Genomic DNA, 27,411 nt, shown 5'->3' with positions numbered 1-27,411 from the left:
CCATCCTTCTCCTCTTCAGCCATGCCTTAAATGTTGGTGTTTGCCGGCCTCCAGCCACAGCCCTCTTTTCTGCTTGCTCTCAGCTTCTCCCTAAGTGATCTAGCCACTGTCAGGATGTCAACACCACTGCAGTTTGAGGACTCTCAGATGTGTACCCCGCCCATATTTCTCTGGAATCTGAGCTCCATACCTGTTAACCCAGCTGCCACCTCCACTTGTCTCCCACAGACTCTCACGTTTCTGGCTTGGGAAACTAGGCGAATGGGACATCATTACGTGGGAAGAGAATACAAGGAAAGGAGTGAGTCTGGGGGTAGATAAGTTTGATTTGGGACATGTTGTGTTTGAGGTGCCTGTGCTCTGGAGCCCCAGAAGCAGACTTGGGGCTGAAGACAGATTTGGTCCCCATGATGGTGATAATTTGAGTCGTGGGTGGATTTCAGGATATTCCTGCTCCGTATGCCCGTAGCACTCCATGGATTCATCTCAGACCCTTTTCTTATGTATTTTTCTCGTTGCCTGAACCCTCTCCCCTTCCCTAAACCTCCTCTTTATTTAACTAATTTCTACTCCATTATTCAGGTCTCAATCCAAGCATCACTTTCTCAGGAAGCCCTTTTCAGAGCCCCAGACTAGCTTAGGTTCCCCTGTTAAATATACTCAGGGCACTTCCTCTATTTTAATAGTCATAACATCTTGTTATTACCTGCTTAATATCTCTCTTCCCCCACTGGATTGTAAGCTCTACAAGGGTAGGAATTACATCTGTTCTACTCCTCTCTGTATTTCTAACACCTAACACGTGCCTGGCACATAATGGGTACTTAATACATGTTTGTTGAACAACGGAATGAATGAACCAGAGACTCTGAAGCTAAGCACAACTAAAGGCTTAGGTAAACACAGCTCTCTCTTCTTATAGTTAATCATTGATTAAATTATTAATTAGACTCAGGCCTTGAACACAGTCTGACGGGAATCCACTGAATACATCTCTGGGTTAACCCCAATATTCTCAGACATTAGTGTGCATAAAAGAGGTTTAAAATGCAGGTAACCAGTCTGCCTCCCCACCCCACCACCAGGTTTTGATTTAGTAGATTAAGGATGGGTCCCTGGACTCTTTATTTTTCTTTTCTTTTTTAAAATTAATTTATTTATTTTATTTTTTTTATTAGAATAAAATTGCTTTACAATGTTGTGTTAGTTTCTGCTGTACAATGAAATGAATCAGCTATATGTATAGCTATATCCCCTCCCTCTTGGACCTCCCTCCCAAGCCCCCCCATCCCACCCATCTGGGTCATCACAGAGCACTGAGCTGAGCTCTCTGTGCTGTACAGCAGGTTCCCACTAGGTATCTGGGTTTTTTGTTTGTTTGTTTTGTTTTGGCTGCATTGGGTCTTCGTTGCTGCGCACGGGCTTTCTCTAGTTGCGGCGAGCAGGGCTACTCTTCATTGCGGTGTGCAGACTTCTCTTTGCGGTGGCTTCTGCTGCGGAGCATGGGCTCTAGGTGTGCGGGCTCAGTAGTTGTGACACGCAGGTTCAGTAGTTGTGGCTCTTAGGCTCTAGAGCGCAGGCTCAGTAATTGTGGCACACTGGCTTAGTTGCTCCGCAGCATGTGGGATCTTCCCGGACCAGGGCTCGAACCCATGTCCCATGCGTTGGCAGGCGAATTCTTAACCATTGTGCCACCAGGGAAGCCCAGCTATCTGTTTTACACATGGTAGTGTATTTATGTCAAACCTAATCTCCCAATTCATCCCACCCTCCCCTCCCCGCTCTGTGTCCTCATATCCGTTCTCTATATCTATGTCTCTCCTCCTGCCCTACAAATAGGTTCATCTGTACCATTTTTCTAGATTCCACATATATGCGTTAATATACGGTATTTGTTTTTCTCTTTCTGACTTACTTCACTCTGTATGACAGACTCTAGGTCCATCCACATCTCTACGAATGACCCAATCTTGTTCCTTTTTATGGCTGAGTAATATTCCACTGTGTATATGTACCACATCTTCTTTATCCATTCATCTATCATTGGACATTTAGATTGTTTCCATATCCTGACTATTGTAAATAGTGCTGCAATGAACATTGCGGTGCATGTGTCCTTTTGAATTATGGTTTTCTCAGGGTATATGCCCAGTAGTGGGATTGCTGGGTCATATGGTAGTTCTATTTTTAGTTTTTTAAGGAACCTCCATACTGTTCTCCATAGTGGCTGTATCAACTTAGATTCCCACCAACAGTGCAAAAGGGTTCCCTTTTCTCCACACCCTCTCCAGCATTTATTGTTTGTAGATTTTTGATGATGGCCATTCTGACCAGCGTGAGGTGATACCCCGTTGTAGTTTTGATTTGCATTTCTCTAATAATTAGTGATGTTGAGCATCTTTTCATATGCCTCTTGGCCATCTGTATGTCAGGACTCTTTAGTTTTCAAAAGAGCCCTGGGGGGCTTCCCTGGTGGCGCAGTGGTTGAGAGTCCGCCTGCCGATGCAGGGGACACGGGTTCGTGCCCCGGTCTGGGAAGATCCCACATGCCGCGGAGCGGCTGGGCCCGTGGGCCATGGCCGCTGAGCCTGCACATCCGGAGCCTGTGCTCCGCAACGGGAGAGGCCACAACAGTGAGAGGCCCGCGTACTGCAAAAAAAAAAAAAAAAAGAAGAGCCCTGGGTTGACTCTGATGCCAGTGGTCCACAAGTGGTGCTTTGAAAAACATCAGGATCTACAATCTGGCTTTGTCCCCATAACTCATGACACTAACCTCACCAAAATGTTGTCACTAACTTGACAACATTTTCCACTCGACCAAAGGGTGACGTGAGTGAGGCAGTGTCAGATCCTAGCTTTATTTAAAACTTTGATATTTTATTCATTGTGTATTTTTATATTATTTTTTCTTTTTTTAATAATGCAGGAAATATTATTTAGTTACTGAGATTTTGATGCCCCCTTAAATTTCATACCTGAGGGAATTCCCTGACAGTCCAGTGGTTAGGACTCCTCGCTTTCACTGCCAAGGACCCGGGTTCAATCCCAGGTCAGGGAACTAAAATCCCACAAGCCACGTGGCCAAAAAAAAAAAAAGTTAATACCTTAAGCAAGTGAGTCACTCGCCTCACACCCTGGTCCCAGCCCTGCTTGACCACTGCCCTTTCTAAAGCTTTCCTCTCTGGACTTCCCTGGTGGTCCATTGGTTGAGACTCCACACTCCCAATGCAGGGGGCCCAGGTTTGATCCCTGGTCTGGGAACTAGATCCTGTATCCATGCTGCAACTAAGAGTCCGCCTGCCACAACCAAGAAGTCCACACGCCGCAACTAAAAAGATCCCACGTGCAGCAACTAAAGATCCCGCATGCCGCAACGAAGATCCCATGTGCCACAACTAAGACCCGACACAGCCAAATAAATAAATAAATAAATATTTTTAAAAATAAAAAGTAAAAAAAAAAAGCTCTCCTCTTCTCCCCCTTCTCCCATCACCGTTTCTCAGTCACTGTTGCAGGGTCTTTCCTACCACCCCTTAAATATTAGTGTTTCTAAGATTTCTGTGTTCAGCCCTCTTCTTTTTAAATTTAATTTAATTAATTAATTTATTTATTTTTGGCTGCATTGGGTCTTCGTTGCTGCGTGCGGGCTTTCTCTAGTTGCAGAGAGCTGGGGCTACTCTTCATTGCGGTGTGAGGGCTTCTCATTGCGGTGGCTTCGCTTGTTGCGGAGCACAGGCTCTAGGGCACGAGGACTCAGTAGTTGTGGTGCATGGGTTTAGTTGCTCCGCGGCATGTGGGATCTTCCCTAACCAGGGTTCGAACCCGTGTCCCCTGCATTGGCAGGCGGATTCGTAACTGCTGCACCACCAGGGAAGCCCAAGCCCTCTTCTTTTCTTACTCAATCATTGCACTTGTTAACTGAGGCATCGTACCATTCTTCTCCATGTCCTAAGTGCTAATCAGAGCACCCAACATTTAGTGGACACTCAGCCAATGTTTATTAAATGAGCCACGCTTTTTTTTTTTTTTGGCCATGCTGCGCGGCTCGTGGGATCTCAGTTCCCGACCAGAGATTGAACCCAGACCACAGCAATGAAAGCCCAGAATCCTAACCATTAGGCCACCAGGGAACTCCCAAACCACACTTTTAATATACAGTTGTATATTCAGTTTCTACACCTGGAATTATTCATAATTTCCTAACTTTTTGTGACCTTGTCATACAGGAGAGAAAAGAGACTGGCTGAAGAGACATAGCATTTTGAATCAGTGACCACCCCCACTTCTCCTCCCCACCCCTCCAGTTACGGTGGATTTTGAAGGAAAACAAATCAATATAGTATCATTATGTTTTGTAAAATTGACTGCCACCTAATCCCACATTAGCTTCAAACCCCTTTTTTAAACTTGAACTTCTAGAACCAATCAGTAAAACTAAAGATTTATATATTATAATAACAAAAATTATTAGTTACCATGTACTGAGTCTTTTTATGCTCTAGGCACTGAACTCTGTGTACAGCACAAATATCTCATTTGAGCCTAACACCAGGCCTAATAGGTATTGGTATCATTCCCCCAACCACCATTTTTTTTTTTTTTTTTTTGGCCTCACCGCGAGGCATGTGGGATCTTAGTTCCCCGACCAAGGATCAAACTTGCAGCCCCTGCAATGGAAGCATGGAGTCCCAACCACTGGACCACCAGGGAATTCAGTATCATCCCATTTTATAGATTAGAAAGATGAGCCTTGAAAAGGTTGAATAATTTACTAGCAGGTGGCAGAGATAAGGATTAAAATGGGTGGTCTGGCTCCAAAGCCCATACACCATCCAGGCGACTTCAGTGAATCCCTGCCACGGTCCCACCTCCAACACCATCTGTGTCAATAGCCCACTCCCTCCCTCTGTTCGTCTGTAGGCAGGAAGGGCTGACAGTAAGAAGCAGGACTCTGAGTTAGGCTGCCTAGGTTCAAATCCCAGTTCCATCAGTTAACCTTGGGACCATGATCAGGTCCTTAAACTGTCTGAGATTGTTTCCTCATGAAGGAAGTGGAAATACTGATAGCACCCACTGCAGGGTGCGCTGAGGGTTAAATGAGACAATGCCAGCGAAGCAGTTAGCACAGTGCCTGGCACACACAATAACTGCTTAGTACTTGTTAGCTACTGCTGATATCGTGGCAAACTTCTGGAACTAATTGCTGGAAATAATGGGCCAGAAATATGTATAATGAAGTGGTTATGAAAATAAGGCTAGCCTGGGACAGAGGAAAAAGAAGGTGACGAAAGTCGGTCAACCTCGCTGCTAGCTGAAAAAAAGAGGCGCTGAGAAGGCATGGAGGCAGAAATGGGGGCTGGGGTTTCAGAGGAGCTGGGTGGTGGGCTGATAGCCTGGCCCCCAACTAAAACGGCAACAGGCAGGGGAGCCTGGCTCCAGAGCAAACACTGTTTTTGCAGTAAAGAGCCTTTTCTAATGAGCCAATCTGTCTCTACTTCTATTGGCATCCTGGGAACCAGGGTGCAGCCGAGATAATTTGCCTCATGCACCCTCCCTCCCCAACAAAGCACCATTACCTCCAACCCATTACATTAGCCTTTATCAGTCTTGGAAGCTTTCAGTCATCCTCCATGAGCTGCAATAATTTCAGCTAATTTCTTAAGTGTTCTAAGAGCCTGTGATGTGTTATGAGCCTAGTAATTGTTGACTGGTTCCTTTTCTGTTGTGGCTTGATTTCATACCTTGTATCCGAGCTGAAGCGTGCTCTGGGTGCTTTATTACAACGAAGCTTTTTGCAAAAGCTCGCATTAAAAAATAACATTAAGTACTGGGGTTGTTTTAAATCAGAGTTTAATTTTTCCACCATCTCCTGTTGTTCTTATTAGGAAAACACACAATTCTTCATAAAGATAGTGACCTCCATTATAAAGCTTTGAGCAAGTACAAAATTGAGAATTAATGATGAAGCTGATTATTTTTAGAGAAGTCCAAGAATGAGGCATAAAGTAATGAACTGGGCTGAGCCCAAGGGTGCAATGGTCACGGCACAGAGAAGCTTCGGAAATTGACCCCCAGCTTTCTTCATGCACCCTCCATTCATCAGCGCCTCTTACTCTCTAGAGAGCATGTTAGAGACAAAGTGGCTGAACTACCCCAGAAGAGCTTTCTGGAGAACCATGAACATGCCTGCCACCACCACCCATGCCCCTACCCCTTCAGCCTAGTGGCCCCTCTCAGATAAAGGATACAATTCAGCTGTTGGTCATCCTGGGCCATAGATGGTATCAGGGATCAGACACAGGATGGAAAACCACCCTGAAATTCACTCTTTAACTTGTCGTACAGCTACATGACTGGCTCACGTTTAGATAAGCTGCTCAGGTCCATTGGCATCTTCTTATCAGCTGTAAGCAGGTGAGTTCTGTTCTAGCGAAATTCTGGGGTCTCAGTTGCCTACCTGACTCATGGTATCCTTGACATTCACACCACATGGGACCTTAGCTTCTAGTTATCAGTGGGTACCTAGTAGCCCTCAGGTTGGACCCAGAGGTGGTGGCAGCTGTGGTCCTGGTCTAGTTGCTCCTCCATCCCATGTTCTCCATTGATACTTTGCTAGTCAGCACCCTCTTGGTTGTGAATTACAGAAAACCGACTCATACTGGACCAGGAAAAAGTAGAAATTATTAGACTACTTAACTGAAATGTCCAGAGAGTGGAAATCTATATTTCAGGCCTGACTATATCCAGGGGCTCAAAAAATGTCATCAGTACTTGTTCTCTCCCACTTTTTCTCCATTTCTCAGTACTTGGTCTCTCCCGCTTTTCCACCATTTCTCAGTATTTGGTCTGTCCCGCTTTTTCTCCATTTCTCAGTATTTGGTCTGTCCCGCTTTTTCTCCATTTCTCAGTATTTGGTCTGTCCCGCGTTTTCTCCATTTCTCAGTATTTGGTCTGTCCCGCTTTTTCTCCATTTCTCAGTATTTGGTCTGTCCCGCTTTTCCACCATTTCTCAGTATTTGGTCTGTCCCGCTTTTTCTCCATTTCTCCGTATTTGGTCTGTCCCGCTTTTTCTCCATTTCTCAGTGCTTGGTCTGTCCCGCTTTTTCTCCATTTCTCAGTATTTGGTCTGTCCCGCTTTTCCACCATTTCTCAGTACTTGGTCTTTCCCGCTTTTCCACCATTACTCAGTACTTGGTCTGTCCCGCTTTTTCTCCATTTCTCAGTATTTGGTCTGTCCCGCTTTTTCTCCATTTCTCAGCTCTGTTTTCCTCTGTATTCATAGGCCTCCATGTGTTGTAGTCCTCAGTACTCCAGACATGCATCCCTCTAGCTCAGTCACACCAAAAAGAGAACATGTATTTCCCAAGTGTTCCCAAGAAAGCCCCAGGTTTTGAGCCTCATTGGACCAACTTAGGTCACATGCCTGGCCCCAAACCAATTACTGCAGCCAGAAGGATGACACACCTTCACCTGCTTACCCTCCCAAAACCACATGGCTCGTGAGTGGTGGAGGGGTGATCTCCCACGGGACAGTTGAGATGCCCTTTCAAGAAGAAGAGACACAGATGCTGGAAATCCAAGCACAGGAAATGGCCATTGTATTTAACTTTTGTATCCGCATTTCCTTCCGGAAGGAAGAATTTCCAAACTATTGTGTCACTTTACCCACAAACATTTCCTGGGTAGAAGGAGTATATGAAGAAAGGTCCTTGAGATCCCTTAGAAAGGTTAGTGTCAAGGAACTTGACAATGTCTTATTTCTACTTTTCTATCCCTCTGGACAGTAATCGATATCTCATAGAATTTCTTGAGGTTGGAGGGGCCCTAACACTCTTGGAAATACTTGCACTGAAGGAGATCGAGGAGGAGGACAAGAAGGAATCCATCAAGCTACTTCAGGTTATCTCAAACTCTGGCAGAAAGTACAAGGAGCTCATCTGTGAAAGCTATGGTGGGTACCACGTAGAACGAGAGTGTCACTTCTCCTGTCTCCCTGGGGGCTGCCCCCAGCACTGCTAGAGGAAAACGCATCACGGACCTGGTTGCACAGGAAGCGTTCTGTAGGGTGGACCCACTTAGCTCCTGTCTGGATCACCACCGGAAGACCCAGAGTTACGATTGTCTCGATTTATCTTTTGCTCAAATCTTTCCATGGTGGTTTTGGAAATACTTCATTTCAAGTATATCCTGTTTCGTGCATCCATTCAACAAAGATTTGTTGAGCCATTTATGAATAACTCTAGAAATAAGATTGAACTAAAAGCGTTGAATGTGTGTGCTAGGTATACGCTAAGGTGCTGGGAACACAAAGATGAATAAAATACAGTCCTTGTCCTCAAAGAGCTTACAGTGCCATGAGAAAAGGAAATAACCCGGTAATTTCAGTATGTCCCACCAAGTGGTCTGCTTGAGGTGTGCACAGGAGATGCCATCCCCCACGCATCCCTCTTTAAAGCACTTCCCTCACTGCTCTTCCGTCATTTCTCCCCCATGGCCTCTCTGAGCCTCGGTGTATTTATCCTAAAAAGGGACCAACACCTCCCTCTCAGTGTAGTTTCCAGGGCTAAATAAGGTAGTATTTGTCAAAAAACATTTAGTGCTGAGCGCTATCTATGTGTTAGTTATCATACAGCAATCAAAAGTGCAAGTTTTATTTGTGCATTTTGCAGAGCCATTTTAAATTTTAAAACAGATTTTGACAACATGCCTACGTGGAAACAAAATCCCCCAGCCACCTAGGCACGAGGTGAAAACAGTAGCGATGCAACATGAGAACAGAGCCTCGATTTTGCTTTGACTGGACAGGCCTGGTTAAATACATCTTAATCCTATTCCCTCATATTATGTAGCCTTGAGTAAGGATTATTTTCATAAACCCCTTCCAGTTTAGCATTTCCTCTCTCCTTTGCTCAGGGGTACGATCCATAGCAGAGTTCTTGGCAAAGTCTAAGTCAGAAGAGACCCAGGAAGAAGTGCAGGTTCTGCTGGAGTCTTTGATCCACAGTAATCCCAAGTATCGGAATCAAGTGTACAGAGGCCTAATAGCTTTGCTGCCCTGTGCGTCCCCGAAAGCTCAGCAGCTGTCCCTGCAGACCCTCAGGACTGCCCAGGTGAGCCCAGGCTGCATGCTCCGGTGGTTCTGATTCCAACTCAGTCATCTGACAACTACCTTCCACAGTTGCACTCCACGCAAGCATGAGAAACAGAGCTCAGCCTCCCACTGCGTGTCTGCTGCTCCATCAGCGTTACTTCCAGAAGGCCAGGGCAGGGCAGAGAGTTCGTGTCTCCCAGCAGAGTGATTTGTCCTGTTTGCTTAAGGATCAGAAAGACGTTGGCAGACTTAAAAGTGGTGGAGACAAGCAGCAAGGTTGATGAAAGGACCGTAGAAAAGATTAAAGGAGTCAGTTTGGTAGGGAAAGAATCCTGGTGCATTTGTAGGCAGCATGTAAGTGAAGAAAGAAGCCAGATCTCCGGTGCTTGGGAAACCTCCATTTCTCTCGTTGTCTTCTGCCTTCCTCTCGGTGCCCTAGAATGCAGCAAAGTCAGCTTTGGGGCACGGCGACCACACGAAGACACCATGCAAGGAGGGAATAGAGGCTCCAAGAGAGGTTTTGAGATGAACCATCGAAAGCTCTCAGTAGTACAGCTCCAGGAAGGGCTGGAGGCAGGGAGGCAGTTAAGAGACCAGAGGGATGATACGGCCTGAACCATGGCAGGAGAAATCGAGGTGACCAGGTTGGACAGACATTTCGGAGGCAGAGTGTATGGGACTTGGGGCAGTAAAAGAAAAGGAGTCAAGGGCTTCCCTGGTGGCTCAGTGGTTGAGAGTCCGCCTGCCGATGCAGGGGACGCGGGTTCGTGCCCTGGTCAGGGAGGATCCCACATGCCGCGGAGCGGCTGGGCCCGTGAGCCATGGCCGCTGAGCCTGCGTGTCTGGAGCCTGTGCTCGGCAACAGGAGAGGCCACAACAGTGAGAGGCCCGCGTACCGCAAAAACAAAAACAAAAAAAGAAAGGGAGTCAAGAAGACGCCAGCTTTGGACTTAGACTACGGGGTGAGTTGTGTGCCACCAAGAGAACAGGAAAAACGGATCTGATTTAGGTTTTGACCCAATAAACTTGATGAGCCTTGGTGGCTCCCAAGTGCCCATCTCAGGAGAAGGCCAAGCTGGTTGCAGAAAATGTAGATGGATGACTTGTGCAAAACATACTGAACCCTGAGCTCCCCTCCTGTAGAATTTGACAGCTTTCGGGTGGCCTTTAAGTTTCCCCCAGGCAATTCTGATTCCTAGCTCAGTTGAGGAATCACTGCTCGGGACGTGTAGTAGAGATGCCCACAGGACAGTAGAAAATAAAAGTCTGAGGCTCCAGAGAGAGATCGGAGATGAAGATGGCAGTTTGGAGTTCATGAACAGAGAAGTGATATCCGAAAGAGTAGAAATCAGTAAGATCAGCCAGGTAGAATATGCCAAGTACGAAGAGAAGGAGCACTGCCAGCATTTAAGAGATGAGCTGAGGAAGAAGATCAGCAAAACATCTGATTATCATTATTGTTTCCAGTTTCCGTTTATTAAGTGCCTCCTACATGCCAGGCACTGTGCTCAGGGCTTGCTTACACTGTTTCCTTTAGTCTTCACAGAGGCTGATGGCGACAGGTATTATCATCCCCATTTTAAAGGTGATGCTAACAAGCTTTAGGAGGGTGTTCAGTGACTTATTCAAGGCCACACACTAAGTAGAAGGTATATACCAAGTGAACATTAAAATCCAACTCTAACTCCAGAGTCTTCTTTCCATATACCACTCTGCCTCCTTGAAAAAGAATGATGGCAGGGGGTGGGGGTGGGATGAATTGGGAGATTGGGATTGACATGTATACACTGATGTGTATAAAATGGATGACTAATAAGAAAAAATAAATAAATAAATAATAAACATTAAAAAAGAAAAAGAATGATAAGCCATAAAAAGAAAAGAGGAAAACACAGGGCTGTGAAAAGTAAGGGAGAAGAGTTTCAAGAAGAAGGACATGGACTTCCCTGGTGGCGCAGTGGTTAAGAATCCACCTGCCAACACAGGGAACAGGGGTTCAATCCCTGGTCCGGGAAGATCCCACATGCCAAGGAGCAACTAAGACCTTGCACCACAACTACTGAAGCCCTGGCACCTAGAGCCTGTGCTCCCCAACAAAAGAAGCCACCGCAATGAGTAGGCCCTGCTGTCCACAACTAGAGAAAGCCCACGCACAGCAACGAAGACCCAACACAGCCAAAAATTAATTAATTTTTAAAAAATCAAAGTAGAAGGACATGATCAGTTGGCTCAAATACAGCAGAGAGATTCAGTGCAGGTAGAACAGAAAGCTGAGCTCAACAGGAAAAGTTTTGGTGAATTAGGGGACTGTCCGATGGCAGGAAAAATTAAATTACAGCCCCTGTCAAAGGATGCATGGAGGATGAAGAAGTAACTTCCCCTGGGAAGCTTAGGTGTAAAGGGGGAAAGAGCAGTAGCAAGAGGAGACAGAGTTGAAGGACGGTTGCTTTCAATCTGGGTGATCTTGAGAATGTTTAATGCCAAAAGACAGGAACCAGTGCACGGGTAGAAGACACAGACAGGAGGGTTGCCTGATTAGCTGAGATCCTGAGAGAGAGAAGATTTAGGATTTTGGATGAGTTCCCCTCTCTCCAGCCTGTGCCTGTCTTCCCTGCAGCCAAGATAGCCGACTTGTCCCTGCACCTCTAGCAGTGGCCAGCTAGCCTCCACCGAGTGCCTCCTGAGCCAGAGGGTTCAGTGGCAACCTCGGCAGAGTCTCTGGAGATTCCTGGCTGCCCGTCTCCACCCCTCCTCTCCAGAAGAAATTAACTTCGGACTTCCCTGCTGGCGCAGTGGTTGGGAATCCGCCTGCCAAATGCAGGGGACACGGGTTCAATCCCTGGTCCTGGAGGATCCCGCGTGCCACAACTGCTGGTCCTGCGTGCCTGGAGCCCGTGCTCCGCAGCTGGGGAGGCCACCACGGTGGGAGGCCTGCGTACCGCGGCGAGGAGTGGCCCCCGCTCGCCACAACTAGAGAGGGCCCACGCGCAGCAACGAAGACCCAACGCTGGCAAAATAATTAATTAATTTTTAAAAAGAGAGAGAGAGAGCTCTCCCTCCTTACTAGTATGCAAAAAAATTGACTATAATGTTAAAAAAAAAAAAAAAAAAAGAAAGAAACTAACCCCTCAGGTGCGGGGCCAGGGCCCAGTGACTCACTGCTGGCCCCCTCTCCTCATTCAGCTAAGGCTGCCCGGCTGTTTGGAAGTCAGCTTTTCACTTCTCCCAGGTGGACTAGACGGAAAGGAAAGAGTAACCACCTTGTCCTGCTGTCTTTCTTGCCAGTCGATCATCGGGACAACACACCCCGGCATTGTGGACTGCGTGCTGAAGGTGCTGCGCACTGTGCACCCGGAAGTCCAGTATGAAGGTAGGGGAGGCGGCCGGGTCTGCTGCAGACGGCACAAGGTGGCCACGAGAACTAGGCAGCTTTGCTCTGAGACGTTTTCTCCCATTCACAAAAAGCCTTAGTGAGCGTCCTAGGCAGCCTCGGCAGACGGAAGGTGCTGGCTCTGTGCTGATGGGCAAGTTATTCAGAAAACGACAGTCACATTCTGGGCCTGGAATCAGCCACATGCTCTAGCAGTTGTTAGAATGTGCCTGGGTCCAGAGCTGGCTCTCGTTCCCAGACTTATGTGGCATTTCCCCTCCAAACAGAAATCACCCTGAGGACTCTTCTTCTAAGAAACCAGATTGGGTAATGGTAGTATTAATAAGTTTTCATTTATTGAGTATGCCTATGTGCCAGCCACTTCCCATGCATTGCTCCATTTAATTCTCAAAATAACCACAAGAGTACAGATTCTGGTACATATTAGGTATTCAGATGTTCAAATGAATGAATGGTGGGGGTTGGCATTTTTATGTTTTTTGAGCTACAGCACTGAAGCACGGAGAGATTAAGTATGCTTCCCAAAGTCACACAGCTGACCAGATTCAAACCAGATCTGTCTGACTCCAAAGCCTGTGCTTTTAACATGCAGCACATGGCAGGTGTTTCCAGGATGTTATTTCCTTCCCTGCTCTTCCGATGGTTCAGAGGAGGGAGATTCTGTTTTCAACAGGAGAGATCAAGGAAGGGTTCTCTGGGAAGGTGGTATTTGAGCTGAGCCTTGAAAAATGGGAAGGTAGAAAGCAGAGAAGGGCATTCTGGAAAGGGGAATGGTGTAAAGGAAGGCCCAGACACAGGGAAGTACAAGATGTGTCTGGGGAGTGGCATGGAGATCATTTGGTGGAGGTTTGGTAGTGGTCTCGGTCTAGGAAGACCTAGGAGGGTAGGCCAGGACCAGATCATGGAGCACCTTGAACGCCAGATGGAATAGCAGGCCAGAGCCACAGGGAGACTTTAGACTGGAGTTGTCCAGACAACAAAATGGAATGTGCTGATCTAGCAGGATAGAGAGGCCCCAGGAAGAGAGAGGAGGGACAGGACTGGGGAGCACCTGGGTGTGGAGAGTGAGATGGCACATGAAGGGGGAATGGGCCCAGCCGAGGAGGCCAGGGCAGGGAGACCCATAAGGCAGGAAGGTTCTGGGTGGCACTACATATCAGGATTTCTGTGCCCAGGATGACAGGCTGAGCCCCAGGTCCAGGAAGCCTAGGAGGGTCAGAGGGAGGAGGCCGGTACCAGGGTTAAGGTATAACAAGTGAGACCCTGGGGATCAGCAAAGGCCTGGCGCTCACTCCCAGCCTAGATTGTTTTTTGGAGGCAGTGTTGAGATTGAATGCCCACCTTATCTTTCCTTCAGCAGCACTGTCAACTTTGTATTTGTTTGACCCCTGCGGGGGTACATGGACTCCTGTGTTGGGAAGTAATGCTATGTTGGAATCGGTTACCAGCTGGAGCAGAGCCTCCTAGCTGGGGAGGAGTTGCCAGGTGGAGTGGTAGAGGCACCTAAGTCAAGGTCAGGCCCAGCAGCAGAGAGTTGTTGCTGGCATTGGAGCAAGGGAGTGAGCTGGCGGCGGAATCATGTCAGGAGGCTTAATCAAACAGCCCCGAGGAGACTAGATTGAGTGGCGCTGTGACCTCCCTCCCCTCACCCAACTTCCACGTGGCAAAGTGACCATTCCGCCACTTCCCGCCTTAAGCATTTCTTCTCTGAGGGCTTCCCTGACCTGCCGTCACCCCTGCCCAAATGTCAGCCTCCTTCCTTTTTACCATCTTGCTCCCTCCTCCCCGCCGGCACCTGCCTCCATTGGAGCAGTTATCTCCAGAATGGTAACTTCCCTTTACATAGACTGTGCACAGTTTCCGTGCAGCTCTCATAGTTTTTGTCCTTATACCCCCAGCACAGTCCCCAGCGTATGTTAGGTCCTTGGTAGGTGTTTGTTGAGTGCGTGAGGGAGGGAGGGAGTCCTGCATATGCACACTGTATTAGTGACTACCTGCCTAAATGCCTTCCCCTCTGAGCAGCTTCAGGGCAGGGACAGGGTCTGATTCATCTTTTTCCAGCTCAGGGCCTGGCATATAAAGTGTGGTGTGCAGTAGAATTTTGTTGAATGAATTTATGCAAAAATGGCTTTGCTTCAGTTTCGCTGATGAAGTCCTCCAGAGTTGAACTGGCCCAGCTTCTTCCCGTATCAGGCCCAATCTAGAGTCCTGCTGCGTTTATTACGTAACAACTGACTCTGGCAGAGGCAGCAGGAGCATGAATTGTCACTGCCTTTTTGGTTTGATGTCTGCTGGTGTGAAACTGTGCACCTCAAAATAATTTCGGATAAGCCAGACTCGTAACAGGAGTACAAGAAATGTCTATTGAATGAAAGAATTATTCTTTTTTACCGGGCACTTCAAAATAGTCTTCGTGGGCTTCCCTGGTGGTGCAGTGGTTGAGAGTCCGCCTGCCGATGGACGGGACACGGGTTCGTGCCCCGGTCCGGGAAGATCCCACATGCCGCGGAGCGGCTGGGCCCGTGAGCCATGGCCGCTGAGCCTGCGCGTCCGGAGCCTGTGCTCCGCACGCAAAAAAAAAAAAAAAGTAAAATAGTCTTCGTGTCCCTGGGAATATAGAGCATGCATGTGCATTGATCGTCCACCAGGGGGAACTATTTCACACGATTGGTGGAGTGGAAGTTAAGGGCAAGAATATGGTTCTCAGTTTTCACGGCGACTCCTCCAGAGGCAGGGGAGGGAAAGTCTGACAGGTCTTAGGTGGGGCCTAACACTGATGACCGGAGAGGATCAGAGATGAATTTCTCTGAGTTTGAGGACACCAAATTGCAAGACCAAGGTGGAGCTCCCCCAGGATGGTGGCAACATCAGGGGGAGCCAGTGATACAGCTGAAGGGACTAAGCTTTATAAGGGCTTGTTTTTTAAAAACAAGTATTAATTGAACATCTGTGGTGTGCCAAGTACTATGCCAAGTACTAGGGTTTTGTCTGTTTGTTTGTTTGTATTTGAGGAGAAAAAGGAATGGTTTGGAAGGAGGAAGTTACGGAGGCCATGCTCTCTACCCTGCGTGCTGCATGGGGCGGGGGACGACATCCTTCCCTGAGAAGGCTCCAGGGAAAGTGGATTCTCAGGGGGAGTCCCGTGAAAACAGGAGGTGGAGAGGTTCGGTGGGCCTGGTGACACTTTCCCCCGCAGTGGGCGTCCGTGATGGAGGAGCCAGGAGATGACCTCACCTCCTTTTCCATTGAGACCTTCCCCCCTCCACACCTACCAACCTGCCTGGCCTGTCACCCACCTCCTCTACTCTCTTTCCCATTACAACAGAGTGTCCCTACTCCCGTCACAGGCCACCTCTTGACCCCAAGTTCCCCTCTAGCTCCTCATTTTTCCATTTTCTTCCATCATATTGGGAATAAAATTTGAAATACCTAGTTTTTTCAGCCCAGATGGCTAAGTGGAAGCTGTGTATCTTAAGTGACTCTTTACTTTCTGAGAGTTCTTAGGGCCAAGGCGCAAGGTTCGGAGGAGGAAAAGGAGAAGGAAGGTAGGAGATGATAAGGCTCTCGAGCGGGGGGGCGGGGGGGTATTCTGGCTACCTATTTCTTATAACAAGCCACCCCAGTTTTAGTGTTGTAAAACTATCACTATTTTATTCTCACATGTTATGTAGGTCAGGAATTTGAACATGACACAGCAGAGATGGATTACCTCTGCTCCATGATTCCTGGGGCCTCAGCTGGAAGACAGCTGGGACCACAGCAGGAACTCGAGTGAGGATCACTCTTACTGATTTTTCCTTTTGTCTCAGGCTCCAATATGGCTCCAATATGACTCTTACTGTTTTTATTTAACATTTTGATAGGTCGTTCTTCATTCATTTTTTTTGCATTGATTTTTTTAAATTGCATTAAAAAGTATCTATCTTGATTACTGGATTTTGATCTCTCCCTTAAATTTTGCATCAGAGGCAAATGTTTCACTTGCCTCACCCAAGACCAAGCCTTGAGCAGCACAAGGAGGCCGGGATCTTCTGGGTCTTGAAGGTGGGACTCAGAGCTGGGACTGTGCACTGCAGCACCTACATGTGGCCTCTCCCTGTAGCTTAGGCTTCTCTCAGCTTGGTGGCCAGATTCCAAGAGGAATCCTGAGTGAGCTTCCAAGACATTGCAGACTGAAGCTGCATAGCCTTTCCTGACCTAGGTTTTTTTTATAATAAATTTATTTATTTTATTTATTTTATTTTTGGCTGTGTTATGTCTTTGTTGCTGTGTGCAGGCTTTCTCTAGTTGCAGAGACCGGGGGCTGCTCTTCGTTGCGGTGCACGGGCTTCTCATTGCAGTGGCTTCTCTTGTTGCAGAGCACAGGCTCTAGGCACGCGGGCTCAGTAGTTGTGGCTCGCGGCTCTAGAGTACAGGCTCAGTAGTTGTGGTGCAGGGGCTTAGTTGGTCCGCGGCATGTGGGATCTTCCTGGACCAGGGATCGAACCTGTGTCCCCTGCATTGTCAGGCGGATTCTTAACCACTGTGCCACCAAGGAAGCCCAACCTCGCTTCTTAAGTCACATAGCATCACTTCCTGGCCAGATTCAAAGGAAGCAAGTAGATCCCACATCTTGATGGGAGGGGGATCAAATGATTTTGTGGCCAAGTTTTAAAACCACTGCAGTGGGCCATGTGGGGCACATATGTTGTGGTGGCTCCATGTCTGTCTAGGTGGGATAAGCTTCTCTTTCTTCCTTTTTCTCCCCTTTCTCCATATTTTCATGCAGTTTCCTGAAATATGTTTGTCTGGCCAAGCTGGGTTTTGTAACATTACATCTCCTCCATACCCATGCAGGGGCCCCTGGAGGAGGGGTGGGTCAGGGAGCCCCACGTTGAAGGTCGTGGGGAAAGCCCTGCCCTTCCAGGTTCCTACAAAAGAGTGGAAGAGGAAACCTGGGACCAAGTAATGGCTTTCTGGTCCCCACTGCAGCAGATTCTGATTGCCCATTCTTGTCTGTTCTTCACTTTGAAGTAGAAATAACCAGGGAAAGGGTTCTGACACTTACATCTGCTAATTTCTGAGGATTGTTTGTTTTTGGTTTTTTTTTCATGGAATTAAGACTTCAGAATTTCTTTTAATGATGATTCCATTCAGTCTAAAAGAGTCAAAATTAAAATTAAGGGAGGACTTCTCCAAAGTGGTCCTGCCTGGAATTTATCTCGATTTATAATGGAATTAGTGGCAGGCAGGGACTTAATCATGACAAGCAGTCTAAAGCCACAGAAGTATTCACTCACTGGTCTCCCTCCCTGGAGAAGAGAAATGTCAAAGTCACAACATTTTTTGGAAGGAGAAATTAATTCTGTTGGGAATTTGAAATATATATGTGTGTGTACATATATTAGTATCTGTTACAAATAAATTATTACCTTAGGAACATAAAAATTACTATGTATGACTTAATTAGAAACAGACAAATTATTGTAAATTAATTTGCCAAGTGTATGCTTACCCAAAAATCAACTGGCCAGATGACCAATTTGCTGAGTACCCAATTCACCAAATTACCAATTTACTGAAAATGTTTACTTTAAATGTTTAAAATATTTAAAGTGCATAGCAGTTCCTCTTGGTTGTATTGGTAGGGCCTAGGAGAGCTGGGAGAAGCCGAAACTTCTGAGTTCTCAGGGGTCTCAGCCTCTCTCGGCCCCTCAGTACCACTTTCTGCCCTTGGTTGGTCCCCTTCTCTGACCCTTGCCCTCCCTTTCTCTGCCCCACCCCCTCCCCATCCCCTCTTCTCCCAAGGATGGGCAGTCTAGGCCATGTAGCATGGTGACCTCCAGCAAGTTTCCTCACCAGGTCCCCCCTCCTTGCCCCTACTCCCTGCCACTGCAGCTACAGAGAGCTTGGGCAGAGACAAAGGAAGTTTCCTTAAAATGCTGCTATGAAGGCCACATGAACGGCATTATATTCAAACTTTGCAGAAATCCGCAAAAGCTGTTAAATCTGTCCATCTATATTCATTACCTATTGCTATATAACAAATTACCCTAAAACCCAGTGACTAAAAAAAAATAAACATTTATTATCTCCCACAGTTTCTGTGGGTCAGGAATCTGGGAGCAGCTTAAATGAATGATTCTGGCTCAGGGTGTGTCATGAGACTGCAGTCAGGCGGTCAGCTGGGGCTGTAGTCATCCGAAGGCACGATCTGGTCTGGAGGACAGGCTTCCAGGGTGGCTCACTTACACGCCTGTCAAGTTAGTGCTGGTTGTTGGCAGGAAGCCTCCGTTCTTCACCATGTGGACCTCGCTATAGGGCTGCTTGAGTGTCCTGACATGTCAGCTGGCTTCTCCCAGAGCGAGTGATGCAAGAGAGAGCAAAGAGGAAGCCCCAATATCTTTCATTATCTAATCTCAGAAGTTGCACATGTCACTTCTGTTTCACTCTGTTCATTGGAAGCCAGTCACTAAGTTGAGCCCACACTCAAGGGGAGAAGAATTGGGCACCACCTCTTGAAAGGAAACATACTAAAAACTTTGTGGACATGTTTTAAAACCACTGTACCATCTGATAAAGATTGCTGAAAATTTAACAGATAGCTCTAAGAAACAAGTTTATGGTAAAATGGAAATGTTTGCGAATTTGGAAAAATGGTCATTTGGAGAATAATTTTTTTTTCTAATTGACCTACAACCTATGATTAACTTGACACGCTCATAAAATGATCCTGTTTCCTATAGTGAAGTTGGAAGTGTGGCTTATCAGCCACAAAGTACAACAGCAGGATTCATGCCTAAGCAAACTGCATTCACTGACACAGTGGACTCCTCTAGAAATGTTAGTGCAGGGAAAGAGTGGCCCTAAGTGACCAAACAGGACAGACACAGACGAGTCTTCAAATGTGTAACATCTCTTCCCCTGTCCTCCAGAGACCTGGAGAGACTGGCGATGGGCAAGAACATCGTTGTTAATTTTCCTGAGGTTCTTTGTTCTGTGAAGTTATGTAGATTCCTAATACTAAGAAGTGTGATTGGGACTTCCCTGGCAGTCCAGTGGCTAAGACTCCGCACTCCCAATGCAGGGGGCCGGGCTTTGATTCCTAGTCAGGGACCTACCCTGACCACCACCCCTCCCCTCACCTGCTGGAGACCATCAATCTTGTCTCTATGGATCCACCTATGCCAGATATTTCATAAAAGTGGAATCATACAATATATGAACTTGGTATCAGGCTTCTTTTGCTTAGCATACTGTTTTTGAGGTTCATCTACGTGGTAGCATGTATCAGTACTTTATTCTTTTCTTTTCTTTTCTTTTTCGGTTGCACTGCACGGCTTGCAGAATCTTAGTTCCCCGACCAGGGATTGAACCCAGGCCACCGCAGTGAAAGCGCTGAGTCCTAACCACTGGACCACCAGGGAATCCCAGTACTTTGTTCTTTATTATGGCTGAATAATATTCCATTGTATGGATATACCACAATTTGTCTCTCCATTCATCTGCTGATGGACATTTGAGCTGTTTCCACCTTTTGGCTATTGTGAATAGAGCTTCTATGAACATACATGCACATGTATTTGTTTGAGTGCCTGTTTGCAGTTCTTTTGGGTATACACCTAGGAGTGGATTTGCCAGGTCATATGGTAATTCCATTTAATCTTTTGAGGAACCATCAAACTGTTTTCCACAGCAACTGAACCATTTTACATTCCCACCAGCAATGTTTGAGTGTTCCAATTTCTCCATATCCTTGCCCACACTTGTTATTGTCCAAATATATATATATATAGCTATCCTAGTGGATGTGGAATGGTGGTACCTCATTGCAGTTTTTGATTTGCATTTACCTAATGACTAAAGATGTTGAACGTCTTTTCGTGTGCTTGTTGATGTTTATGTTTCTTCCTTGAAGAACTATCTATTCAAATCCTATGCCCATTTTAAAACTTGGGTTGTCTTTTTGCTGTTGAATTTTAAGAGTTCTTTATGTATTCTGGATACTAGAATGGTTTCTCCCATTCTGTTGTTATCTTTTCACTTTTTTGATAATGTACTCTGTTGGTTTACTTTTAAATAACTTAAGTTTTTCATTCATTCATTTACTTATTCAACAAGAGCAGGCACTGGGCTGGGCACTGTGTATATAGTGACAAATGAAACAAAGTCCCTGCTGTCCTAGAACTTTGTTACAGAAGCAATAATCATAGTAATAATAACTGGTGATCACTACCAGTGACTGAGGATGACTATGTACCAGGCACTGTTCTAGCTCTTTCATCATCTCCAGTGACACTCAGGATAATTCTGAGGAGTACGTAGTATTATCATCCCTGGTTTACAGGTGAGGAAACCGAGGCACAGAGCAATTAAATAGCCTGTCCAAAGTCTCAAAGATGTTAAGCTGGAAAGTTGTGGGTCACCCAGACAGTCTGACTCCTGCACCCATCTCCTCACCACCACACTCTTGCCTCCCCAGTGTTACGAGAACAAGACTTTCTTCTTTGTTTTTACCAGTTTGGAGCAGCACACAAAACCTGAGGATAGACAACATCATTATTATTACAATAAAACATAGTTTTAAAAATTATGTGTCTCAGCTTCATGCCCTTCACAAGGTCAAGCAAATACTAAAAGATTTCATTTTTTAAACTACAGCTTTTGCCCCGTAGAACCTTGTGCCCTTGTTTCCTCCTCTGAGTTGACACGGGGAGTAGTGTCAGCCTTTCCTGCTGTGTAAGAGGCACAGGTCTTGTGTAACTTCAATGAACAACGGTCACAAGGCTCTGACACTAAAGGACAGTTTCACATAAAAACCTACTGAATGTTTTTAAAAGATACATTATTTCTCCAAAATTACATGAGCCCTTCAACTGCGACACTTAACTTAGCATTTATAAGTTTTATTATACAGTCTTCCAGAGTTTTTTAAAAATAGAAAGTCCTTGGGAAAAACTTGTTTCTAATTGCCCAGTTGGCCTGGCCCTAAACACTGTGTCCGCCAGGGCCTGATACTGTCTCCCCTCACCCCACCCTGCACCTGGTGTGGGGTGTGCCGCTCGACAGGGATGCTTCTAAGCACCAGCACACAGGCTGGTTGGGCTTGGCGAGACCAGCCCAGAAGGGCAGATACCAGTGGGAGACACACCTTGGTAATTATTGATTCAGCAACAGGTATACCACCATAGCACGTAACACTAATTACCTTGTCGCTTGGCTTTTTTTTCTTTTTAATAAATTTATTTATTTACTTATTTATTTATTTTGGCTGCGTTGGGTCTTCGTTGCTGCACCCGGGCTTTCTCTAGTTGCGGCGAGCGGGGGCTACTCTTCGATGCGGTGCGCGGGCTTCTCACTGCGGTGGCTTCTTTTTGTTGTGGAGCATGGGCTCTAGGAGCGTGGGCTTCAGTAGTTGTGGCACACGGGCTCCGTAGTTGTGGCTGGCTGGCTCTGGAGCACAGGCTCAGTAGTTGTGGCTCACGGGTTTTGTTGCTCCGCGGCATGTGGGATCTTCCCGGACCAGGGCTCGAACCCGCGTCTCCTGCATTGGCAGACGGAGTCTTAACCACAGCGCCACCAGGGAAGTCCCTTGCCTGGCTTTTTAAAACAAAATACTGCATAAAATATATTTTTAATGTTTCAACTTTGGGCTTTGAACAGGATTTGGTAAAAGAGGTGGAGAAATGTACAGAAATCAAAGGCAGGATGTAATTGGTCAGGAAGATGCCTGGCACTGGTCTTTTCCTTACAACAGTGCAATTTGCCCAACTTATTCATACCCTCAACTCTGCTGTAAAAGGAAGCAAAGCTGTGTATGGATGGCACTGAGGTGCACTTCTTTAGCGTGGCCAGCAGGTGGCAGTCTTGTCTGGATGTGAGGACAAAGAACGGGGGCACTGGTTTTCCCAGGCTCTAGGAGCAAAGAATTGTAAAACCAACCTCATCAGTGCTGAGTGCCTTGGCAACGGTTGCCTGACAGAGCCACAATTCCCAGGTGCCATGCCATTTCTGAGGCATGTCTGCCACATGAATACGAAGCCTGGTGCTACAGCTCTGTCTCCCATTCACTGCAATTCCCTGGGCAAGTCTTTGTTCTGGGTTTCTGCATCTATCAGACAGGTGATCACAGAGCTTTCTTCTGGTGCTGACAGGCTGTGGGTTCCGTGGTTCCTCTTTGGATTGGAGGGATCCTTCCCCTTGCACTCCAGTTTCCATCGAGTGTCGGTGGCATGCTCCTTGCATCTGTTTTGTTTACTGCAGTTTCAGTCAGCACTGGTGCTGACTGTAGCTGACACATACCCAATCTGTTATTTGTCCAATGAATGGGCATAGGTCCTGCAGAGCTGCTTCTCAGCCTCACTGGGCATGAACTCTCAAACTACAAACCCTCCTGATCCCACCCTCCTCCCTGAGGACTCTGATCCCTTCCTTCCCAGACCCCACACTTTCCTGTCTTCCTCCTATCTCTCTGGAAACTATTTCTCAGCCCTTCATACATCCCTTTTCCTCCACCAGTCCCTTAAGTGTTGGTTTCTTTTTCTCCTAGGAATCAATGCCAGGTCTTCTTCTCTTCTCTTCCTTTTGATTCTGTGGTACCTCATCCACTCCCATGGTTTTAATTACCACCCAGAATGGTAGAAACAATAATAGCTCACTTTTATAGAGTATTGACTATATACTGAGTACTGCTCTAGCTCATTACTCATTTAGTCCTCACAACAAGCTGATGCGGCAGATATCACTATTATTCCCATTTTATGGATGAAGTGCAGAGTGGCTGAGTGACCACTGTGCAGCTCAGACCTCTCTCCTGAGCCCGAGAGCCTGACCCTCATACCCACCTACCTTCTGGACATCTCCCCTTGGATGTCACTGACCATGTTCAGAATTAGACTCCTGCTGTCATACAGAGTGAAGTAAGTCAGAAAGAGAAAGACAAATACCGTATGCTAACACATATATATGGAATCTAAAAAAAAAAATGGTTCTGATGAACCTAGGGGCAGGACAGGAATAAAGACACAGATGTACATAATGGACTTGAGGACACGGGGTGGGGGAAGGGTAAGCTGGGACGAAGTGAGAGTGTGGCATTGACATATATACACTACCAAATGTAAAATAGCTAGTGGGAAGCAGCTGCATAGCACAGGGAGATCAGCTCGGTGCTTTGTGACCACCTAGAGGGGTGGGATAAGGAGGGTGGGAGGGAGACACAAGAGGGAGGGGATATGGGGACATATGTATAGGTACAGCTGATTCACTTTGTTATACAGCAGAAACTAACACACCATTGTAAAGCAATTATACTCCAATAAAGGTGTTAAAAAAAAATTAGACTCCTGGTATTCCTGCTCCAAACCTGTCATTCTCCGAGGTCCCAATCTCAGCAAAAAGCATCCAATCACCCAGGTTAGACATGTGGGTAATTGTCATCTCTTCCTGCTTCCCACCTTAAACCAACTTCTAACAAGACCAGTCAACTCTAATTCCTTAATATCATTCAGACCTGTTCTGCCTTCTCCATTCTGTCTCCACTGCTATAATTCAGGTCTTTGTATTTCTCACATCTACACTGATCTCCATCTCTCCAGCATGGTACCCACACAGTCTATTTTCCTGGTCCTCCACCAGAGAGGATGCCGTGGAGCTTAGTTTAACGGTGAAGAATATGAGGTTTAGAATCCAACAGAGTTATTTCACTACTCATTAGCTGTTTGAACTTGGGCAAGCTTGTCAATCTTTCTGAGTCTTAGTCTTCCCTGAAATGAAAGATGAGAAAACATCTCCTCTACAGGGTAGTTGGCACATGCAAAGCCTCCAGAAGCTGGGGCTGGCCTGCCTACACAGCCTTAGCTCTCACTCCATGACCCACCACGCTGCGTCCCAGCCACACCTCCCTGTTTGCCTGGCTACCAGAGTGGCACACACCATCCAACATGGCACTCGCCACATTCTCCCTCCCAGTCCTTCTCTTCTCCCCATGGCCTTGCCAGTTCACGTGCCACCTTCTCCAGGGAAGTCTTCTCCTGATTCTCTATCCCCCACGACCTCAACAGGCCCTCACACCAGCCTGGCTTCCTTTGTGTTCCCATGGCTCTTTTCACACCAAATCATAAATGCCAGTTTCTTTACTGGTACTCTCCAATGGACTGTGTGGTCCCTGAGGGCAGGGATTGTATGTTAGTCCTCCTCATAGCCCAGGGATCCGGCACAGAGAAGTTGCTCAATAATCATTTTGTTAGATGAATGAATCAGCCAATGAATAAAGCAGTGGCTGCTTCAATTTAGGACAGTTGGGTGTTGTCAACACCACAGGCTTCAGGCAAAGCTGCCAATGGCAGCGGTCTCCTGTTCCCTTTGCTTTCTGAATGAGTCAGCTATGCTGAGTAATTTGCACGGTGTATAGAGTTGTAACTGGCTGTGGTTCTTGTGGAGATATCTGGGCAGGGACTAGCACTTCCACTTTGGGTGTAAACAGTGTCACCTGTGAAATTTAAAACTCAATCAAAAGTGATTCAGTGGGGGCTTCCTTGGTGGCACAGTGTTTAAGAATCTGCCTGCCAATGCAGGGGACACAGGTTCAATCTCTGGTCCGGGAAGATCCCACATGCCACGGAGCAACTAAGCCCGTGCGCTACAGCTACTGAGCCTGTGCGCTAGAGCCCGTGAGCCACAACTACTGAGCCCGAGGGCCACAACTCCTGAAGCCCACGCGCCTAGAGCCCGTGCTCTGCAACGAGAGAAGCCACCCAATGAGAAGCCCGCAACGAAGAGTAGGCCCCGCTCACCACAACTAGAGAAAAGCCCACACGCAGAAACAAAGAGCCAACACATCCAAAAATAAAAGTAAATGAATAAGTTTATTTTTTTAAAAAAAAGTGATTCATTGGGGAATTCCCTAGCGGTCCAGCAGTTAGGACTCGGTGCTTTCACTGCCGTGGCCCGGGTTTGATCCCTGATCGGGGAACTAAGATCCCACAAGCTGAGTGGCACAGCCAAAAAAACCCAAAAACACAACAATGATTCAGTGAATAAATCTTCATTTTGCCAAGGATCCCCATTCATAATCAAGGAGCAGCTACATAATCAGTGAAGGCTCAAGCATTTAGTACTTGTGCCTGGGAAGAGCCCAGCTACTACTGAGAGCTGTGCTGCAGCTGACCACGCCCCTATAGTCAGATATGAGGAGGAGCCAACCACTCAGACCCCAAAACCAAGCAGCACTAATTCAAGAAAAAGGAAGAAAAGGTTTCACAATCAAACAATAAAAGAACAAGTGAGGAAGATTATAGCACCAGGCTATAGCTGCCAAGTGGCCAGAGGCATCCTAGGCTGCATTTTTATCCAGGTGGGAGAGCATATGGGTGAAGACAGGGAGGCTCAGTGTCCTGGACCCTTTCCCTCCACAGGGTTGCTGGCTCTGTGATTCCAGATTAGAAACATATCTGAGCAATAAGAGGTTGCGTTGGGTGTAGTTGGGATTATGAGGGCTATCCCAGGAGGCCTGGATGAAAGAGAAAGTGCCGAAGCAGTGGCCAGCTGTTTCTGAATCAGGTTGGCCCACAGAGGAAAGGGGCTGTCCCAGAGGCCTGTCCCCAGAGTACCAAGCACTGGAAGAGGTGGCACTACACATCCTTGAGGATCTTCCGCGTGGGAGAGTAACTCTTTGATTCTTTGATTGGGAAGAACAGGCTGAGACCAACTGGGTTCACTCCAGGAATGCAAGGCTGGTTCAATACCCTAAAGTCAACCAATTTTATCTAGCAAATTAACAGACTAAAGAAGGAAAATCACATTATTGTATATCAATCATTGCAGAAAATGCATGTGACAAAATTCAAAGCTCATTCGTAATTAAAAATCCTCAGAAAAATAGGACTAGAGAAGAGCTTCCCCGGGAATTCCCTGGTGCTTCAGTGGTTAGGACTCCACACTTTCACTGCCAAGGGCCCAGGTTCAATTCCTAGTTGGGGAACTATGATTCCACAAGCCATGAGGCACACCGGGGAAAAAAATAAAATAAAAGGAAGGAAAAAAAGAAAGGGTGAGAGAAGAACTTCCTCAGGTTGATAAAAAGCATCTACAAAAAGAAATCTACAACTAACATTATACTTAATAATGAAAGACTAATGCTTTCCCCCTAAATTCAGGAACAGAGCCACTGTGTCTGCTAAAGGATTACTTCTAGCAAAAGAAAAATAATCCTAGGAGACAATTCTCTACAGGTCTTTCACGTTTCTGCATACCTTGTAAATGAAATAATTACAGTTCTTTGTTCCAGACTATCTTTCCAAGGATGTTTGTTTAGCAAAGAGTGTTGGAAAATAAAGATAGTTTCGACACTTCCCTGGTGGCGCAGTGGTTAAGAATCTGCCTGCCAATGCACGGGACACAGGTTTGATACCTGGTTCGAGAAGATCCCACATGCCACGGAGCAACTAAGACTGTGTGCCACAACTGTTGAGCCAGCGTGACACAACTGTTGAGCCTGCGTGACACAGCTACTGAAGCCCGCGCACCTAGAACCCATGCTCCGCAACAAGAGAAGCCACCACGATGAGAAGCCCGTGCACTGCAATGAAGAATAGCCCACGCTTGCCGCAACTAGAGAAAGCCCGCGTGCAGTCACGAAAAACCAATGCAGCCATAAATAAATAAATAAACAACTAAATAAATAGATAGATAGACAAATAAATAATAATAAAGTCCATAAATTAAAAAAAAAAGAAAAGAAAGATAATTTCCCCTTTAAAGCAAAGGGCAGGCATGCTTACTGACTGCTATATAACATTCAGGTTCTCTGAAATCAGGGTTCCTCTTTGTAATAAAATCCATTGCATAAGCAGGCGTTCATCTGTGTTACTCCCATGGGACTGGGGGCAAAGGGAACTGATTCAAAAAGAGAAAACCCATATAATCAATATGAAGACTATAAAAGGAGACA

At 46.5% G+C, this 27,411-nt stretch overlaps 1 protein-coding gene across 1 annotated transcript in view; it reads left to right on the top strand.

Annotated features, from left to right (window-relative positions):
- Positions 1 to 27,411, top strand: part of ARMH1 (armadillo like helical domain containing 1) — a 70,322-nt gene that overhangs the window by 16,972 nt on the left and 25,939 nt on the right. Inside the window, exons 4-7 of the mRNA XM_073790727.1 lie at positions 6,346 to 6,414; positions 7,785 to 7,951; positions 8,914 to 9,110; positions 12,377 to 12,461. Coding sequence (XP_073646828.1) covers positions 6,346 to 6,414; positions 7,785 to 7,951; positions 8,914 to 9,110; positions 12,377 to 12,461 — 518 coding nt within the window. The remainder of the gene's footprint in view (positions 1 to 6,345; positions 6,415 to 7,784; positions 7,952 to 8,913; positions 9,111 to 12,376; positions 12,462 to 27,411) is intronic.

The sequence above is a fragment of the Tursiops truncatus genome, chromosome 1 (genome assembly GCF_011762595.2).
Source record: "Tursiops truncatus isolate mTurTru1 chromosome 1, mTurTru1.mat.Y, whole genome shotgun sequence".
In the NCBI taxonomy this organism is placed as follows: Eukaryota; Metazoa; Chordata; class Mammalia; order Artiodactyla; family Delphinidae; genus Tursiops; species Tursiops truncatus.
This window is presented reverse-complemented; position numbering and strand designations above follow the sequence as displayed.